Here is a 20,601-nt window from a genome sequence, read left to right as displayed (position 1 = left end):
TGGATCTTGTATGGTAGCACTACTTGTTCTCTGCTTGATATATCGCTTTGCTTGTATCTTTCTCATTTGTAAGTCGCTTTGGATAAAAGCGTCTGCTAAGTGAATAAATGTAAATGTAATGTAAATGGGTTCAGGATGAGAATATGAACTATTCAGATTGTTATTGCTACATGGTGATGGTTGGAGTTAGCAGCGTTGTTTATGGTCAGTAACACTGATGAACATGCGGGGGTCAGGCGTACAGCAGAGAACATAAACTACTGCATCTTTTATTCAGGACTGCTGTGTTTATATCGTACATGACGACGTTCAGTACTCGGGACCGCCGTGTTTATATCGTACACGACGACGTTGAGTACTCGGGACCGCCGTGTTTATATCGTACACGACGATGTTCAGTACTCGGGAGTGCTGTGTTTATATCGTACACGACGATGTTCAGTACTCGGGACCGCCATGTTTATATCGTACACGGCGATGTTCAGTACTCGGGACTGCTGTGTTTATATTGTACACAACAATGTTCAGCTGTAGCAGTTGGGACTAGGGATATGTTTAGGATGCTGGAGATGGTATCACGTGACATCAGATAGTGATTACAAGGCAGTGGCAGTGTTTTCCACACTCTCCTTCTGACTATAAACACATTTATTTAAGTAATATTTGTAGGATTATTGTGTAATTATAACATATTTAAAAGTGTTTTTTTTTAACGATAACATATTAGAGCGCCCACTAAATACAGCTGAAAAGATGTTTAAAAGCGGTTTGTATTCAGAGCTGAGAGGAAAGTGTGAACTGAGCATGTCCACACAGGAGGAGCTGCAGCGGGTTGATGGACGTGAGCCAGTAAAGACGCTAAAGCTAACAGCTCGGGAGATTGTGTAGAGTAGAAACATACATCATGCCGCTTACCTGCATTGTTTATTAAACTCTTCAGTGACACTGATGTTCGGGGAAACGGGAAAATGTGTGTGTGAGAAACGCTTACTATGGATTATGAAATGGTGGTGAATATTTTCTCAGGAAACAGGATTCTCTGGACTTTTCTCCCCCTACTGTGCTGTAAGTTTCCACCTTTCCTTCACACCCAACTGTAAATATGAAGAGTTTCTATAAAATAAGTTGATCCTGAAGAGAGTAAAACTAGATGTGGAACTCGGGTGTAATACTGTGTGTGTTGGATGAAGGAGTTTTCCTCAGTGTTAATCTGAACAGTGATACAGCAGTTTAGAGCTGTGTGTTAATGAATCCTCTGAAAAGATCAGCTTTCACACAACTCTGACTTCTCACACAAAGACAACAGTCTCGTAGTTTATTTCCTTTTATTAAACTCACACAAATAAACACTAAACAGTACTTTTCATTGTCAGTGTGGTTCATCATAATGTATTCACATCTTTACTTTTAAAATGATTTAAGAACACAATTACATTAATAACTACCTAAATAATAATAATAATTAGAGTTTAGAGTCATTTTACAGGTACACATTAAGGTACTGAAGGTGTTTTCTGGATAGTTCAACACCAGTAACAGGGAAAAGTCCAGTTTAATACACTTTTTTGGAATTAAAATAATGTTTGCAGTTAAAGTGTTTTGACTGTATGGTAAATACAGCTTGTGGTTATTGAGTTATGATTCTCAAGATTATAAATCCATGGTGTACTGGATCATTGTGCTGATTTGTGATGTTTTCCACTTTTAATTTTCTCATGTGTAGCTATAACTTCCATAGTCTACCATGTGATTAATGAAAACCTGACAGAAATGACCCATACAAGTGAATTGTACTTGTACATTGATGTTATTTTTCAGTGGAAATCCTCTTTCATATTTCTCAACACCAAAGTCTCTCCTTATTTAATAGAAATATATTGGATAATTCTGTGCACTATATTTGTAAATATATGCAAATTCCTCCCAATGTTATTTAAATGTACAGTGTCTTGCAAAAGTATGTAACCCCCTGGAATTTATCAGATTGGTCTGAATTACAAATAATGAATGAAAATATTCTTCCTCTCAGTATTTTTATTGCAGACTCGTGTTCTCTTACAGTGAAGTTTCAGTCTAAATTAATTATCGGTCAGTAAGTATCTCAAAGCTCCAGATGAAAGATATTGTCTTAACGAGGACACAACTGACTTATAATTGATCTTCACCTGTGAAATATTAAAACAGCTCCTATTTTCTGAACAAAAGCCACCCAAGTTGAACTGACACTGAAGTGATGTTCACTGTGGAGATGAAGTGAAAATGAAGGCGAAGGAGCATTCTAAAGAAGTTGAAGATAAGATAATATAATTTTACAACTTAGGAATACGGTGTAAAATTATACACAATTGGTTGAATATCCCAGTAAGCACTGTTGGATCAATATCTATTACAAGAGAACCTGCTTCAGTCAGCTAAAAAACAAACAAACCTAATGCTTGGTGGATACTTCACCTTTCATCACTGGTCCCAAAGACAAGACCAAAGCAGTGTAGGAGCAGTTAAAAACAAAAAGGTGAATGTTCTACAGTGGCCAAGTCAAAGTCCAGATCTGAATCCCATTGGGAATCTGTAGCACTGTTTAAAAAATTGCAGTCAATAAAGTACATCCACCCAACCTGAAGAACCTGGAAGAAATCTGGCAGGAAGAATGGGTGAAAATTCCAAACAGTGTGCAGAGCTGGTAGGAACATCACCAACCCCCAACACACTCACAGCTGTTACTGCAGCCAAAGCTGCTTCTACCAAGTACTAGTCTGGAGGGGGGTGAATACTTACGCAAGCAGCATTTTTCAGTTTTTAAAGCTCTGCTGACAAATAATGAATTTTGACTTTGAAAATGTGCTTTATGAGCAGATTGGTTTGCAGTAAAAATACTGACTGGAACAATCTGTGTAAGTGTCCTTTATAATCCAGACCAATCTCATGACTTTTAAGGGGGTTGAATACTTTTGCAAGGCACTGAATATAGATCGTTGTATTGGAACACAGTCCGAACTGGATTTCATGGAGTTTTTTTTGTGACTGTTGCAGCCAAAAATTCTGGATTTTGCTGCGGCTTTTTTTTTCAAAATTTGTGATGGAATTTGCAGAGTTTGTGTTTTTTTTGAATTGGCGAAATTTCAATCGCACGAAATAGCTTTGTGCCACTTTCCTAGTGATGTTTGTTGGTAAATGAGAACTTTTAACTGTACTCGTGTTCGACGCACATGAATCCAAGAGGGATTTGACTGAATGCACGCTGTGATGATGTCACATGACACGTCTCGGCCCAAATCTGCGGTAATTTTGAAAAATAGCAAACTCGTGTTGCGGGGTTTGCTTGATTTTTCATTAATTTCTGCGATTGCAAAACTGCTAAATCCTGGAGGGACTAGTAACATTTCTAGTAATAGATGCAGCACTGTAGTAATATATAATAATAATAATAATAATAATAATAATAATAATAACTTCCAATATGTAACAATATATTTGCTGCAGAATGTATCAGATTCCCTGAAATGTAATATTTCTGCATTTTGAAGTTGAAATCAGGACGGTATAGATTTAATGGACTGTGTGTGATTATGATTGTGAGTGAAATGATTAATCTGAAGCTGAAGCTGTGCTGCAGGTTTACTGTGTGCAGCTGGAGACGAGACGGTCACACTGCAGGAAGTGGAAGGAACCACTATAACTCTCCATACTGGAATAACTGGAATTCAGAGTGATGCTCAGATTCTGTGGTTTTATGGACCTGAGAAAGCAGAGGAAAAGATAATGAACAGTCAGGTGTTTAAAGGAGAAAATGTTACAGAAATCAGTGAGAGATTTAAAGAGCGACTGCAGCTGGACAGAATCAGTGGAGCTTTAACCATCAGGAACATCAGCAGAAACCATTCTGGAGTTTATTTATTACAGGTCATCACTGAACATCTCTCATCTAGGACTTTCAGTGTCAGAGTTTATGGTGAGTAAAAGTGTTTCATGTCTCCTTCCTGTCCATGTTCAGTCCCATAACTTCATCAATACACAAAGGCCAATCAGAGCTGAGTGTAGTCAAACTGCATCATGAACATCTGCCCTGAAATAATAATCTAATAATAATAGAAGCTCGTGAGGGAACATTTAACGTGTGGTGATAAGCAGGATGCAAATGTGAAAACGTCAATAGTTGTAGTCGGAAATAAAATCATTGACAATGATAAACATTCAGCTAAATAATCACGGGAAAATCCATATTCCAAAGCGATTATAAATGCAGTGTAAAAGGGAGACTGGAAAATGGTACACTAGAAAAAAATATCAGAATTGCATGAGTACCATGAACAAGACGTCACATCGAGGACAGAAACAACAGGGTATAAATAACAACTAATTAAAGCAAAACACAGGACAGGTGAACACATTAGAGGAATCAACCAATGACATGTGAGGGGCGGAGACAATTCTGAGTCCAATACAAACACACATGGAAAACTAAACAGAAACAGAACTTGTGGTGCTGTGTGATGCACTGAGAGGGGGATTTGTGACTGAACAACTGTTTATAGCTGTTTTACAGACATTACACATTAATTGTAACTATATTGGGATTAAAATGATGGTATTTATGTTATGAATTATTTATAAATGAGAATTGTAATCTTTGACAAATTGCTGTGGTATAAGAGGAATAACACACACGTGCTGTTTTAGGAAATTAACCAAAATTGGGATGGCAACACACACACACACACACACACACACACACACACACACACACAGTGTTTATGATGTTTACTATTATACTTAAGCTTACAGTTTTAATCTGTTCTATTTAATCTGTGTTTCTGTTTCTTAGCTCCAGTATCGACTCCAGTAATAATAAAAAGAGAAAGTCAAAGTGTGGATTCCACAGAGCCGTGTTCCCCCCTGTGCACTGTGGAGAATGGAGAAGATGTGAAGTTATCCTGGTACAGAGAGAACGAGAGAATCTCCATCACCAATAACACAGATCTCAGTGTTCCCCTCAATCTCTCACTTCAAATACAACACCATGATAATAACACCAACACTTATATCTGTGTGTCTGCAAACCCTGTCAGTAATAAATCATCTTCTCTCAACATCGCACAGCTCTGTGATCATCTCTCAGGTACGTCAGAGAGTCTACACTATCATCACTTTGAATAGAACAGAATAATGAATATTCATGAAGGAGTGAGACAGGTGACTGAAGATTAAGATATAAAATGAATTCATTATTGACGGTGTGTCAGTCTGGTTGGTTAAAGAAAAGTCTGTAGTTTAAATGTTTCTGTGTGAAAGTCTCAGTGAGATTTGTTCAGTGAACACAACATCGTTCAGTGGAGTCAATATCAATAATACCGTGGAAAAGTGCAGCGAGGTTTCATATTTCACCGACTGCAATGGAATATTTATCACGTGCTGGCGTCATGTTACAGGTTTCTGACGGATCTGAGGGAAGATGTGTGATGTAGGGCTGGGTGATATGACCATATAATATCGCTATTGTGATCAATTATACCACAGCACACTTTTCTGAGATATTGCTGAGTATCACAAAATCTTTTTATGAAATTTCTCTACTTTCTTTTGTAACAGTTACATTTACACAATAGATATTAAATAAATATCACAGTCTTTTTTATGTTCTGTTTTACTGCTACTTCAGTTTTGCTGTCAGTTTGTATTTTGTATCTTCGAGTATCAAGATATGATATTTTGGTCGTATCACCCTGCCTTAGTCTTATATCTGTCATATAGGGAAAATCATTTATGAATATATTATAATCTTTACAGGACAAACTGATCGTTCCCGTTCACTGCTACCTGCCGTGATATCTGCTGGAGGTTTTGTGTTGTTAATAATAATAATAATAATAATAATATGTGTAACGTTGTGGATTTGGCTGAAAAATAAAAAGCAGCAAGGTAAGTAATGCATCTTTCTGTTCCTGTGTTTAGTTTTTACATTCGGCAGGTTTCGTGAAATTGAATCTGATCTGTGTGTCTTTAGTTTCTGAGAAACCTGAAGTGACTTACGCTGATGTGAATGTTACAGCTCACAGTGCAGAGAGAGTTAAAGAGGTAAACATCGAAATACAACTTCTGAAAATGATGATGATGTGAAATTCAGTAGAGGTTTTAGTATAAAAATCAGGTTTGTTCCACAGGAGTGATAAAGTCTCGCCTGATTCAGATACTGAAATATACTGCTGTGTCTTACAGGAAGAAAAACCCGGAATAACGCAGGTTGAAGTGGAGACTGATCCAGTGGTGTATGCAGATGTGAGGAGATAAAAAGGATATACAGATGTTGACTTATTATTTTAATGAGTTTTTATTTTTTAATTGAACATACTTCTGTTCACAATTGGTCATAAATGTTCAGTGTTTGCGTCACATAAACCATTTACACATTTACAGTGTGTACATCCTGTACAGTAAGCGTTAAAGCGTGAACTTGGTAATGTTTGATATTATTTGAGATCATTTCAGCCTAGTTTGATGGGATTATAGGAAGTAGATTTCAGAGTCTATTAACTGAGTTCTGTCTGAATTAGTATTCCTGCTTGTGTTTGTCTCGTCATAAACATATTTATAAACTGATTAATCCCTGAGAAATCCTGCAGGGGTTAGGGCGTGGCTTCAGGCATCAGTGTGTAATATTTGAATATTTGCATGCTCTGACTAGCAACATTAAAGTTAGCAAAGACCCAAGTGTCAGAAAGTTCAGGTAAAAAACGAGCTTCAGCAAATCAGCAGCTTTCAGTGTTTACGCTTCTCACATTACAGCCGTATTGTTCAGATCAAATATCAGACATCAGATCAGATACAGGGTACACAGCTCTGTGTTAGACGTGTGTGGGACTGGTTTCTCAATCCAACCCCCACCAGCTCCTGAAGGAATTCTGACTAAACCCCACCCATAACACCAGACTGTTAAAGCTCCAGACTGAGAGAGAGACAGATCTAGAAGACGGTGTTAAAGGTGTTAGTCCGTGTTGTTTATTTGCTCATCAAATTAACTCGTTCCTGAAAAACCTGATAATCTGATCTTCTTCCTGGAACACGGCTCGTTCTGGCTTAGTGTCGCTCTAACAAACACAACGTCATAGCAGTCAGGACAGAAAATATAAGATGTAGGAGAGACGTTTGCCGAGTTTATTTTTATTATTATTTTTATTAAAATAAAACTGTAAATATGTAAATTCCCCTTTTGTTATTTTGGCTTTATGGCTATTAAAACGCTGAGCTTCTGCACAATTTGGGGATTTTTAATTACATTACATTTTTAATTAAAAACAAATTACTGCTAAACTTGTAAAATTTAAAGGCTGTAAAGTTTTTCTCATTAAATGACTGTAAGTCCATTATCGTTTATTTCAGTGATCGATCACACACACACACACACACACACACACACACACACACACACACACAGTTTAGCCCACAGAGATCTGTCCTTCCCTGTTTTTAATGGGCGTTGTCCTTGAATTAAATAATAAATGTCTATTACACACAACACTGCCCCCTGCTGTTCATAAAAAGTACTGTGCAAAAGTCTACACACACTTCATTTTTTTTTAATAAATGAAGAGCTGTTTATTTGATTTTGTTTGTCATTAATGTGTGAGTAGAAAATTAACACAACTAGGTTTTATTACTTATACAAGTAGTTACATTTTATATGAAAAGTTACAGAGACGAATGTTCTAGAAGTGCTCAGTAATAGAGGACATTTCAGATAAACCCATAATGAGTCTGTTCTGGTTTTACTGCAGAACCAAAGTGAGAACCAAATATTCAGAAGAACTGTGTGAGGTTCTCCAAGATGCAGAAAACCTGAACCTGAGAGAACTGATACCGCTTTAAAGACTTCATAACAAATACTGATTTACTTTATTAATGTTTACTGCTATTTATAGTTTATTTATTTTATATATAGAAACATTTATTATATTTGAGGACTTTTACACAGTACTGTACAATCTATTCTGTTACAGTGATAAAAGATAAATAAGAAATATCAATTCTGATCCTTTAAAACAATCAGACAACAACATCCATGTTCCTCTACTGTCACCTGTATAAGTATTTCTTTATATAAATTATTTTTACCAAACCAAAAGCCAGGAACTAATCTCCCAGAGCTTTTAATAGGATCTACAGCTGACATTTCCTATAACAGTTTCCCATCACTTACACTTTAACTTTTCCTTTCTTCATATCAGTTAAATCAGAAAAACTAAATCATTTCTCATGTCATTTATAAAAGATATTAATATTTACTAGTTTTGTGCTTTGATCATAGAATCATAAAGGGATGTGATAAAGTCTCATGAGTTTTTTCCAGTATATAATTATCTCTAAAGTCACACTGTATCTATCAACTGTGTGATTATAAAACAGTTTTACACCAACACACTTATTTATTTTATTATTTATGCCCAAATCATTCTCAGTTGTTAGCTATATTGATAAAACTGTAAAGTAACATGTTAGAACTCAAACTCCACTATAGCTTTATAATATTTGTTATAATCAGGTATTACACATGTATATTATTATCAGCATTTTCCATTTCATCTCTGTACATTTAAATAAAGCATTAAACAGTAAAGAAGGTGAATAAAGTGATTATTTCCTGTGAGGAGAGAAAGTTGATGAAAACAGTTTCTCCTACCGTAAAGAGCTCAGTAAAGCCTCCAGGTCAGAGGACGACGATGTCCTTTTGAATCACATCCATGTGAGGACACCGCTGTGTAAATGGTCAACAATTAGCATTGTTCAGTAGCAGAAAATCAGGTTTCAGGAATGTTTTAAGTGGTTTATCAACATTAATTTCATTCTTTTGCTGTACTGAGACAATGCTCTGACCTTCACGAGCCGCACGCCTGCGCTTTCAAAATGGTGGGAATGAAGGAAGCGAACGGCTTTTATTTCCCCTCTATACACAGGGCGGCGTGAACCCCGTGACGAAGACGTGACGAGGACGTGACGAGGACACTGGCGCTTTCCAGCTTATTTACATGCACGAATCCAAACCCTTTACACACTGAACACATAGACATTAACGATGGTGAAGCACAGAGTCCTACCTGTCTAGAACCTTCCAGCAGGTACATGAGTTCTCTTTCAGAAACCTGAGTGTAAAACCAGGAAGATGATTCAGCACATCACACAGGAACATCCTGGACATCTAATGGACTTGTTCCAGTTACAGATATTCTCACTGTAAAGATGGATTTCAGGTTTAAAAAGTTCCTCATGTGTTTATTTATTTTGTGTTAAAACTAAAGCAGTGTGACAGACAGCCCTGATCTCAGACCTGATGAGGGAAGGTCACAGTCCTGCTGATATTTCCATAAGTTTGCTTAGTGGATCAGGTGAGGGATAAAACTGCGTTCAGTAGAAAACAATGGTGTATTCACTTCTCCTTTCTCTCATTTAACACATTCATCACTGAGGGAGTTTTATATCACTTACAGCTTTCATAATTATCTTTAACATGATAAAGTTTTACTTTCAGAAAGTTTTATTTATGACCTTTATTTGAAAGAGCGAGTGTAGACCGGGACAGTAGGGACACAACATTACTGCATCTTTAAATGTCTTTTAAAATGTCCTGCTTTTATTGCCTTAAAGCACAAAAAGACTTAGGTTTAAATTTAAGATAAAAACAATCAAACAAACAAAATGTTTACACTTTGCGGTTTCGCAGTAACATGACAAGGTGTGATTTTTGTCTTTATTATATTATACACATAAAAAGTATGACATGGTGGAATAAAACATTTGGGGATGTGCTGATGTTGGAAATGAATAAACTTCATTGTGGTATTGTCATATATCAAGGAGGTAACTCTGGACTTCATTTCCCAGCAGCCACTGCACCATACTACTTCACTGTCACATAACCACCTGTATCACGTTTCTGTTTAACGAGCACTTCTGTATATAGCCACTGTTTGTTTTGCTTCCTTCTCTTACGGATTGTCTATCTTGACCTTTGTCCCTGTACCACGTTTTGTTTCATAGTTTATGTTTAGCCTTAGCCACAGTATTCTGCCTAGTTGTCTTAGTTTTGTTCTTTGTTTGTTTATTAAATGTTTGAATGTCACCTTTGAATCGTGACAGAATGTAAGACCTAAAACTCGGAAGCAGCAGATTCATCATGAAATACCTGGGCTTCACTCTGCCACCTATGTTCGTGGAGAGCTATGCTACACTAACAGGAGGAGGACATGGAGGAGTCTGGGTACAAGTGGGAGTCTGTTAACTGGGCTGGCACCATCTCCCACCCTCCCTCCCCTATTATGGATCTAGTCCAGCCTTTCGGATCAGCTTAGGACGTCGCCCTGGTTGGCTGAAGATGTTGCTCCGTGTCCTGACATACCCAGGTGCTCCCCTCTGTTCGCCAACCCTGCACACAATGGCGCTGTGCTTGCCTGCTCCGCTGAGGAACTCGCCCTGCTTTTCTGCACCGCTGAGGGCATCGACCAGCTTTACCGCTCGGCTGAGGACGTCGCTCCGCCTTCCTGCTTGGCTGAGGACGTTGCTCCTCTTCTTTGCTGCGTGCCATATGTCACTCCCTCTTCCTGCTCCACGGAGGGCATCGTTTCCCCTCGTGCTCTGCGGAGAGCATCGTTCATCCCTTTGGCCTTGCGGAGACCCCTGTCCTGCCTTGCTGAGGACGTCGCTCTGCCTACTTGTTCCGCTGAGGATGTCGCTCTGCCTACCTGTTCACCGCCGCTTCTGCATCTGTTCATTGCTGTTGAAGCTGTAGGCTTGGGGTTGGGATTTCAATACTTTGCCCAGCTTTCAAGGGATGTCTTTGAATGCCTAACTCTCACAAAGTCCAGATATTACTAGTTCATTGATTGGCGTGATAACCATCTTTAGGAAGGAATGTGTTTTGATTATGGCAGATATTGAAGTCATGTTTCAACAAGTAAAAGTGCCAGAAGAAGATTCAGACTTATTGCGGTTTCTTTGGTGGCCTGATGGTGACCTTACTCAAAATATGGTCGAGTAGCTTATGGTTGTGTGTCTCTTTGGAGCTCCATCATCACAGAGTTGTGCAAATTTCACCCTCAGATGCTGTGCAGAAGATAACAAAGACTTCAGTAGAGAAATAACTGATACAAACTTTCATTGCTTTTACGCAGATGTCTCTTGTGTCAGTAAATTTAGATGTTTGTTGTGGCGTTGTGGTGAAGTTCTGGTCTCTGGAGGGGGAGGTTGTTGGTTCAAACCCAACAGTAGAGATTAAAGGGGTCACAAAGCCTGAAGAGAGGGGTTTGACTTAGTTTTGCATGATATAAAAATTTTCTGTAAAAAACTGTCTCAAAACTTTTTCTTTAACGTCCATCATTGTATTTTCTCCTCGAGCTAAATTCAGTCCCAGCTTTAGCTAAACTTCAGCTCTGTTCAACTTGTTACCTTCAAAATAACAACCAAGAGATCTCTGTGAGTTTAAAAGAGAAGATGTGAAAACTCTCCATACATTAAAAAGAAAAGCTTGAATAAATGAACAGCTGTTCGGACCGCTGATGAAAAACTATGAAGGGAACAGAAGCTCGCTCTGTAGCCTACAGCTCGTCACAGCATGAAATGAAGAGCTAGCTAACATCATGCACTGATATTCACTGAACCACAGGTCGCACACGCGCATTTCATTCTTCTGCACTATTTAGTTGTTCCAGTGACCCCTCGCCGTTGATTCTCAAAGCAGCCGGAGAAAAGACGGAAACGAGTGTGAGCTCTTTTCTGGTTGAGTGATCGCACAGACCTTCTGTTTCTCTCTGTTTTTTATTTCCTCTTCCTCTAGTAACTACAAAACAAGCAGCGTGTCTTTCTCCTCTATGATTATTCGTGTGGCTGTGATTCTTCTTCTTTGGCGTCCTTCACAGTAGAAGACCTGCTTTACGCTCCGTACTGACTCTTGTAGGCCAGGAGGGGTAGTGCACGTTGTCGCAATGCGCATGCGTTGACCGCCACCCACTGCGCGTATACGCTAACGTACGCGTAAAAAAAAAAAAAAAAAAAAAAAAAAGTATACAGGCTTTAGACAGCAGTGCAGGTCTTGTGTGAAGCAGGGGGGTAAAATCCGGGCATCCGATCCCCCCTATATTTATATATAACAGGGCAATGTCGCGGTTATCCGATTGGCCTGAGTAGACGGTGGGTGGTGTCCACGTATTTGAGGATTTGTGTGCACATCTTGACGCTAGAAATGTTTCTAAATCCACAAATGTACAGAAAGAAACCCACAAATGAATGCCAGACAGAGTTATGTTTGTGACATGTAAACATATTTGGATTTTTTTTTTTTAATGAGCAAATCTCAATTTATTAATTTGGGAATGTAATTCATTTTCTGTGAAACTCCTAACATATATTTGTGTTCATAATTTATTTATTTGGAAATATGAAACAATTCTAAACACCACACACACACACACACACACACACACACACACACACACACACACACACATTACACATCACTGTACAATCTATTCCGTTACAGTGATATCTATTCTGTTCCTGTAAAAACAACCAGCCAACAAAACCCATGTTCTTTTACTGTCACCTGTATAAGTATTTCTTTATATAGATTGTTTTTAACCAAACTATAAGGTAATAACTAATGTCCCACAGCGTTTAACAGGATCTACAGCTGACATTTCCTTTAAAAATGTTATATTGAATCTTAATTATTGAATTAACATGAATTGTGAAAGTCATCAACTTTTATGTGAGTGACTACTTATAGACCAGTGCTATTGCTAAGCTAAAGGGTGTTAAATAATTAGTTTGGAAAATTATTTTAGCAAAGTTGCAAGGAAGAAATAAACACAAGCCAGTGAGAAAGTAAATGGAGAATCCACAATGTTTATTAATCTGCCACTTCACAACTTCAAATACTTCATGACCAGTATTCTCATTTATAGAATTCACTGTGTGTGAGTCCTAGGGCTTCACAGTGATGCGGGCAACTCAAACATAAATAATCTTCTTTAAGCCATATCTGTAAACTTATCATTGAGGTCTTACATAAAATGCACAGAAAATAATTTGGGCCATATCAGTGTTACCCTGCAGTCATGAGTCTTTGTCTCTCTGTGGAATATCTGCTTCAGCTTTCACAGCATGGAGTGAGTGAAGGGGAACCAGTGATTATTATTGACCACAAATATTGAATAATTTGTTTGTACAACAACCTAAAATGTCCTTCCTCAATCAGTTCATGGTTTGTGCTCTGCTCCCACCTTGTGGTTAAAGTCTGTATTGCACATACAGACAGACTGGATTACATAAGTGAATTAAATGAATCACTCCCACAACAAGTCAATTAAAATGTATTTTATTTAATGATGTAAACAGAACATTAACGGTTAGTACAATCTTTTTAATAAAACATTTCTAATAATTGAACTGAATATGATGCTTATTACATTCTCAAACTTTACAGGTCCACCTCCCAGGCTAAAAAAATTCTACCGACCTCCTAATGATCACAGCACAGTAATGTAGTTATGTATAAACCATCTATTCAAACAGAGCCATTAGAAAGGCGTAACAGGTTACACTATACTACAATGTCAAATTGTTTTGAACATTTTTCTATTCTATTCATTAAGATTGCAGTTAGATTGTAGTTGACATTATTTGAGCTTTGGAGTAAATGTTAACTACAGAGTGAGCATTTAGATGTTACGGGCCACGCTTTTTCTCCTTGTAGAAGATGTTTCCGTCTGACTGAACCCTCCAGGTCACCGTGGTGTTCTCCGACATGCCGTTTTCTCTCAGCTTCTGCTTGATCTAAAAACAATGAGAGTTGAGTTTAGTACTTGAGCTGATTTTTGTTTGGAAATTTGTCAAGTTACTTTTAATGAGACAGGGTTCGTACAAGGTGCTTGAAGTGCTTGCATTTGGCTTTTTGAAATTTAAGTGCTGGAAAACCTTGAAAATAGCCATTTTTATCTAGCGGTGCTTAAAAAGTGCTTGAATTATTAAAAGTGAATGAATACAAAATTGCTAAATAACTTTAAAGTGTTTATTTTCAATAGAACATGAATACAATCCTTTCACTTAAAATATGACTCCCCACTGCAGCCCCTCACCCAGCTATTCACTTACTCGTTTAGACAGAGACAGCTCTGCTCCACTTTTCAGACCCCTTTAGCCATTTAAAAAAATGTTTTTATTTTCCAAAAAGCACCTAGTGACAAATCTAGTGACTTTTTTCGGCAGCCCTTAGCTACTTTCCATAGAAAAGAGTGGGCAGTCCTGCCGGACATTATTTTTACAGTATTCTTTATTTTGGAATTTAAAAAGAAGAAATAAACAATATGTTTGAATGACATCTCTTGTATAGTCCCTGAAAACAAAAACAAATAGTGCTTGAAAAGTTGTTGAAATTCCTGGAATTTCATTAGGAAGCATCTGTACGAACCCTGATGAGAGCTACCAAACACCCTAATGTCTTGGATTTGTTCATGTTTATACATGAAAATGTTTCCTGGTGATTAACACACCGGACATTAGCTAGGAAATTCCCAAATACTTTAAAACCTCTTGATTGTAAATCAAGAAATCTTTGGATTAATAAATAAGTGAAGCTCTATCTGGACAGTATTACTTTGAATGGGTGACATTTAAGTCATGTAGAATGTAGTGTAAAGGTACTTATTATTATTATTATTGATATAGTGCCATCACATCAAAATATTACTGAGAATTAACTGTCATCACATATTACTGAGGTTCAGGCTGCATCCCGGTGGGAGGCAGTAGCATGTGTCTTAGTGAGAGGAGACTTGATAGTAAAACCCTGCAGTATCTAAACAAATTAAATCCAGCAGCGTTGCTGTAATGTTTGTTATTGAGAATGTATTGTACGATTCACCTGCAGTAAAATGGACGACTGCACATCAGGATCAAGAACACTCCCATCAGACTTCACCTGCAGTTTCAGTATCTGCTGTTGCCTCACTGGTGGAGCTGTGAAACACACACACACACACACACACACACACACACACACACACACACACACACACACACACACACACACACACACACGTATAATTCAGCATTTTATGACAAGTTCATTTTAGTCATATTAAAGTTCAAAAACTAGATAAAATGTACCATAGGCTTGTATATATTTTATATTTCTTTCGCCGACACCCTCGCATGATTGTAAGATACTGTTAATGAACACGCTAGGGTTCTTATAGGTCTTTGCCATGTTTTATGCAGTATAAATTGTAGCTAAGCTTAGGATAGGTGTGGCATGGACTTGATTATAAATCACAAAGTTAAATCTATACTGCATAAAATTAATTAATTAATTAATTATTAATGAATTATCTTCTCTGGTGTTCACTTGTCCACTTTGAACTAGGTGATGTTGCGGGATTAAGCAAACAAACAATAAACATGAAAGATAAATCTGTAATGAAGGTACTGCTTTTTCTGAAAGCATTGCATTTTCTTAATAAGTACCCATGAAAAATGACTCACTGGATTGACAAAAGAAAGCATGTTCATTGCTGCAGGTGTCATCACTGATCAGTCCTACAGCATACGTCCCGCAGTACTTCGTGCCAGAGTGATCCGGCTGGAAAGGAGCCCACGCGATGTTTGAAGCTATAGCTCCATCCGACCATGTCCAGGTGCCTCTAAACAGGCCAAACCAAGAAGAGGTCAGGAATAACACTCGATTCTTTAATTCATCGTTGTCCGTTGAGCTGGCAGCGGTGGCCAAATCAGTGTGAAAAAGTCTGCAGAAAGCCTGAGCTCCAAACCAGTCTAGAAGAGGAAGGATGTAGGGGATGAATCTGGCAAAACCACTGAATCTAGCTGTGAAAAACAAACAAACAAAAAAAACACCACATGATTCAAGCAGTACATGATAATATACATAAGTTACTTTTTAAAAGTTAACCTTTCCAGAACACTCAAGACAATTAAGGTTAAATAGCCCTACGTTGAAGTGTCATATCTAACACTTTACAAAGAATTTTAATGGGAATGAAAACTTTCATGTGATTAAAATGGTATCGGTTTCTGGTCAGCACAGATGCATTCATTGTGTATTGGAGACTGGGATCCTGTTGGACCCAAGTCGCGAGAGAAGGCAGCCACATACTGTATGAAGCTAAAGGGACAAAGGAACAGATCATTTTGAGCAGCTGTAAACATTTTGTCCATGTAAAACCATTTCAGTTTTATTGAGGCATGAATGAATGAGTATGTATGGTCTCTGAAAAGTGCATGGTGAAAATTTATTATAATATCAGTATTATATCATCATGTTGCCCTAAGGCAGTTAGGCAGTTACTGAGAACCGTCATAAGTGCACTCTGTTATCCATCACGGCTGGCTTGAGCAAGGTCTGGAACATGGGTTAAAATCAATGTCTGTGTTTGATGTAAGAAGCCCTTTGTGTGTTATGGGTTGTGCTGGCATGGCAGAGAAACAAATTTTGACGGGATTAGGAAATATGTTAATAAAAGGGGACAATTACATCTTATTAAAAATATCATGCCTAGTAATGTACTAGGGCAATCTTACTGAACTATAGCTAAAATCCTAAGGTTGATAAATTGTTGTAAAACTAATCAGTAAACAGAAACAAAGTGAATTTAAATCAGGATGATGACTCACAATCGTAGCAGATAAAGGATTTCAGGTGTGTGCAGGGAAAATCGAACCAGTATCCACGGTAATCAATTGCACCACATGCTTCAATTCCATTCGCTGAAGGCTCATCAAAAGCATACCAGTTCCTCAGAGGTGTATTCTCCAGCGGGAGGTTGTTATAGGACCAGCGCCAGACGTCCACGTTTTCATATAGCCCGATCCAGGCAGGGAAAATCATAAACTTTCTCACTGCTTCTGCTGAGATCCTTAACCAATCAAAATAAATTTGCATTGTAGCCAGGTCATCATATGTTTCTCTGCAGTAATTCTGAGCTGCTGACCACGTCATCGGTGTCATGATCAGATGGAACTTGTGAGCGACGGTGGACAGGGTGAATGGCACTATACCTGTTGGCAATAGTGTAATATTTTATACAAACATAGCACTTAAGTGAAGATGAGAGTTTCTTGATTGAGTCAGTCAAAGTAAACCAAAAGTAAACAATGCAAATCAGTTTTTTCAGCCGTGTCTTTTCATACTCTGTTTACTGTGCTCTGTTTGATCTCCCCAGTTTCTTAACTCACTCAAAAATCGATCAGTGTAACACACAATAGGTTAAAGCCTTGCGTTGGCTTTTTATGACTAGTCCAACAAAGTTTTGTTCTGTGAGTACCGTCAAGCAGCAAATTAAATGTCAAGCAAGATGCCATAGATCAGTGGTTTTCAAATTGGGGGCCGCCAGGGGGCGCCCGGGCCTCAGTAATTTGGTGTGAAAAATAAATTCTCACTCTCAGACAACCACACACACACCCACACACCCACACATACAATCAATTCCTAATGTAATGTAATGTAAAAATGTAAGATGCAATTATTAATAATAAAAAAGGGGGATATTTTCAGAAGTCTGTATTTTTAATGTGTTTTAAAGACATCTTGCAAAAGGGGGGCCTCGATCAAATGTTAATGCATCTGGGGGGCCTTGCCCTGGAAAAGTTTGGGAAACCCTGCTCTAGATAACGGGCAATTCAGATTTTAAACAGGATCATGCTTATAAGCATAGCGTGTCAAAAAGATATATTGCATGTTGAGATGCATAATTTCCCAAAATTCAACCAAACCGTGCTGGCACTGTCACCGTGCTGTAGACGAGCAAAGAAGTAGGATGAACGAGGATGTTCTTTTATAGATTAAGATAATAATGAATACCGTGTTCTGTATTGCTAAAAAGGACGTGGGTTTAGCTAAAATGATTGGACAAATAGCGACTTCCTACTTTACAATATATCTGCAAAATTGTCATTCGAACAATATTATAAACCAATAATGAATGCTGGATGGAACGTGACGAATTAACCTTAGGATCTGTGACAGGTAGAGCAGGTTATGTTATGGTGACATTCTTATGTACATATTAACCGGTAGAGTTAATTTAATCAAGAAGTTTATTAACCTAGACTCAGTGTCATCCTTTTCCAGGGAATTTGCTTTCTCAGAACAGAAACCTGGCTTGGTGGTGTTATTATACGCACAAGTGGTCTCGTGGTCTAACTGGATGGTTAGAACCCTGGATCTTACTCACTGTGAAACGCTCTTGTGGTGGTTTCATCTGTACAACAAATGAATTTTGGTTTTGAATTTGGTTTTAAGGAATAACATGATCACTATTCTTCAACAGGTGAGAACAGTTGGACGTTTGGACGTCGAGGTTGAGTACTAGTGTGTTTGGAATACAGAAGATACACTGAAAATGGGAATATGTGGTCAGTCAGATTCAATACCTTGTTAGTCCTTTTATAGTGAAAAAATGGGAATGTAAAATGAGAGATAGTGATCCCATCTTAAATAAATACATTTATTATATAAAAAAAATTGCAAAAATATCATGAAATTGTCTTATTTTATCGCGAGATCATTTTGCTTGTTTCACACATTTATTGTTTGAAAAGAAGCTAAATTATTAGCCGATACAATGAAGGAAATTTTAAGCTGAAATGTAAAGTGTCTGGAAATACGCTTAAAATAATTGTTTTTAAATAATTGTTAAATAATAATCTCATAATATGAGAACTTTTCCTTTGTTCAAGATATTTACACTTGTTTAGATTTTTTTGCAGTGAGTGGGATAAATAAATAAAATCCACTTACCAGTGAGACACAAAAGAAAAAGAGTTATCTTCATGATGGACAAGTAGCTGTGGGAGTCACAGAAGGTTTGTGTCCATTTAAAAGTACTGATAGGGGCAACATTACAAGATCATCTCATCATGATTAATGTGCAAACAAGAAGAGAAGCAACAATTCATTCATGAAGTCTAAGACCTTAAAAGGAAAAATCCCACAATAATAATCGTTTAAATAATAGAAATATTTTTATGCTAATATCGCCATAATCTCAGTGTATCTTAATCTGCCAGAGACATAACTTTAGGACTGAAATAGAATATAAGGAATATTTTAAAGTATAAATAATATAAAGTATCAAATATACAACACAATAATCGTCCAACCGAGTCTCACATTTTTACCGTAAATCACGGCGTCTGCATACGACTCATTTTTAATGTAGAGAAATGTTCATACAGGACTCCTGATCACTTCAGAGACTGTGCAGTGTTTTATCATCAATATCTTACAGGATATGCTTTTCCCCATGCACGTAAAAACAAGTGAAACACTTCATACCTGTGAAGGGAAGATTTGAAGGCTGTTGCTTCTTCAGTAGCTCTGTACGTTTCTGATCTTTGCTGCAAGTGATGTTCTGTAAATCGTATCTGGGTAGGAACATCTTCACATTTCAGATTTCTTATGCAAACCTTTCTTTAGCATCAACAACGATAACAGAACGTCAGGAATTTACATTGTGGAAACCTGATTTCCCTAGGGTACGAGTCTGCTTACTTAAAAAACTACAACATGGAAATACTCACTGATTGCCCTTCCCCTTATTCAACCTCTGATCTCAGCAGAGAAACAGGCCTCAAGTTGAGAGTAGATCTACACAGATGGTACAGACACACTGACTGCACTGTAGTAATAAGGATTATAAACTGATCGTGACTTTGACAATAAGAATAGCATGTTTTATGCTGATGTTTGATTATTAGTTTCAGATCTGTGTGACCTGATCCTGCTTTTCCAATTACTTAAATGAACATTAGATTTCTTTTGGAGTTCCTTTATCACAACTTCTAGTGTTACAACCTGGAACTGAAGGAGTTTTATGGCATTTCCAAGCTGTAGTTGGGAATATACGGGAACAGCTGCTCCCATCAGAGATCTGGATCTCTCCAGCTCCTTCAGACTTACTCTTGGCCTCTTGCTTGTTTCTCTGACTAATCCCCTCTCTTTTCATAGTCAAGGTTAAGCCGTATTCCTCTCATTTTTAATGATGGATTTAATGTTGTGCTGTGGGATGTTTAAAGTATGGGATGATGGCAGCCTGTTCAATGGAACAACATATAAGTTTGTAGCCCCCCCACCATAGCTCAGTAAATGATTCTTTCCCCTTGTGAAAGTTTCATTTGCATTGGGTTTCGTGATGACATAAAGGTGCAGAGACAATTCAGAATTTCCACTTAACCCACATGGAGTCCATCATGAAAGACGTGCTGTCCAAACTGTGCAGCTTTTGTATTGCACTAAAGATGTCACAGAAATGATCAAATACAGGGCAAAAATCATATCACTAAATAAGCAAGAAAGTTAGATAAGGTTAAAATCTAACAGTAGCTTATAACTAAGAATATAAATAAATATATTTATAATAAAATTACATGATTTAACCAATTCATTATTTTAAAACATTCCGTCATCTAAATGATTTCACCATTGGAAAGGAGAATGCTTAGTCATGTCTTGAAGTTCCTTTCCTCTGAACTTTCATTTGCATTGTGTTTATCTGGAACTTGAAGCTTCTGAGGTAAAACAAATTCATGCAAATTGTCACTTGGATG

At 37.6% G+C, this 20,601-nt stretch overlaps 2 protein-coding genes and 1 long non-coding RNA gene across 4 annotated transcripts; 1 reads left to right on the top strand and 2 right to left on the bottom strand.

The window, feature by feature from the left end:
- Nucleotides 1-615: 615 nt before the first annotated feature.
- LOC128628760 (signaling lymphocytic activation molecule) lies at nt 616-7,358 on the top strand. Of its 2 annotated transcripts, XM_053677618.1 has the most exons (6): nt 616-1,065; nt 3,614-3,949; nt 4,823-5,116; nt 5,785-5,916; nt 6,002-6,072; nt 6,214-7,358. In XM_053677618.1, exons 1-6 carry the CDS (start codon nt 993-995, stop codon nt 6,283-6,285), a joined length of 978 nt encoding a protein of 325 aa, XP_053533593.1. In that variant the 5' UTR covers nt 616-992; the 3' UTR covers nt 6,286-7,358. The 2 variants fall into 2 exon arrangements, with proteins under 2 accessions (XP_053533593.1, XP_053533594.1); XM_053677619.1 differs by lacking the exon at nt 5,785-5,916 and having other exon boundaries at nt 619-1,065.
- On the bottom strand, nt 1,312-8,809 carry LOC128629451 (uncharacterized). The gene is made up of 2 exons (XR_008393798.1): nt 8,672-8,809; nt 1,312-3,736 (listed from the first exon to the last, which is right to left on the bottom strand). It is a non-coding gene; the product is annotated as an uncharacterized LOC128629451 (long non-coding RNA).
- A 4,532-nt stretch (nt 8,810-13,341) lies between these two features.
- Nucleotides 13,342-19,476, bottom strand: LOC108260519 (uncharacterized). The gene is made up of 6 exons (XM_017460890.3): nt 19,331-19,476; nt 18,794-18,840; nt 16,669-17,052; nt 15,523-15,861; nt 14,903-14,997; nt 13,342-13,815 (listed from the first exon to the last, which is right to left on the bottom strand). The coding sequence occupies exons 2-6, from the start codon at nt 18,825-18,827 to the stop codon at nt 13,708-13,710; spliced, it is 960 nt and encodes a 319-aa protein (XP_017316379.1). The 5' UTR covers nt 18,828-18,840; nt 19,331-19,476; the 3' UTR covers nt 13,342-13,707.
- Nucleotides 19,477-20,601: the final 1,125 nt, after the last annotated feature.

This window comes from Ictalurus punctatus, chromosome 29 (assembly GCF_001660625.3).
Source record: "Ictalurus punctatus breed USDA103 chromosome 29, Coco_2.0, whole genome shotgun sequence".
Taxonomy (NCBI): Eukaryota; Metazoa; Chordata; class Actinopteri; order Siluriformes; family Ictaluridae; genus Ictalurus; species Ictalurus punctatus.
This window is presented reverse-complemented; position numbering and strand designations above follow the sequence as displayed.

What these genes read in the sequence shown, in the direction of transcription:
- LOC128628760 (XM_053677618.1), top strand. Translation starts at nt 993, where the DNA reads ATGGATTATGAAATGGTGGTGAATATTTTCTCAGGAAACAGGATTCTC. An exon ending in GCTCTGTGATCATCTCTCAG is followed by an intron (nt 5,117 to 5,784) that starts GTACGTCAGAGA and finishes TAATCTTTACAG; the next exon opens with GACAAACTGATCGTTCCCGT. An exon ending in GAAAAATAAAAAGCAGCAAG is followed by an intron (nt 5,917 to 6,001) that starts GTAAGTAATGCA and finishes GTGTGTCTTTAG; the next exon opens with TTTCTGAGAAACCTGAAGTG.
- LOC108260519 (XM_017460890.3), bottom strand. Translation starts at nt 18,827, where the DNA reads ATGAAGATAACTCTTTTTCTTTTGTGTCTCACTG. An exon ending in TTTTCTTTTGTGTCTCACTG is followed by an intron (nt 17,053 to 18,793) that starts GTAAGTGGATTT and finishes TATTGCCAACAG; the next exon opens with GTATAGTGCCATTCACCCTG. An exon ending in AGTCGTCCATTTTACTGCAG is followed by an intron (nt 13,816 to 14,902) that starts GTGAATCGTACA and finishes CATTGTTTTTAG; the next exon opens with ATCAAGCAGAAGCTGAGAGA.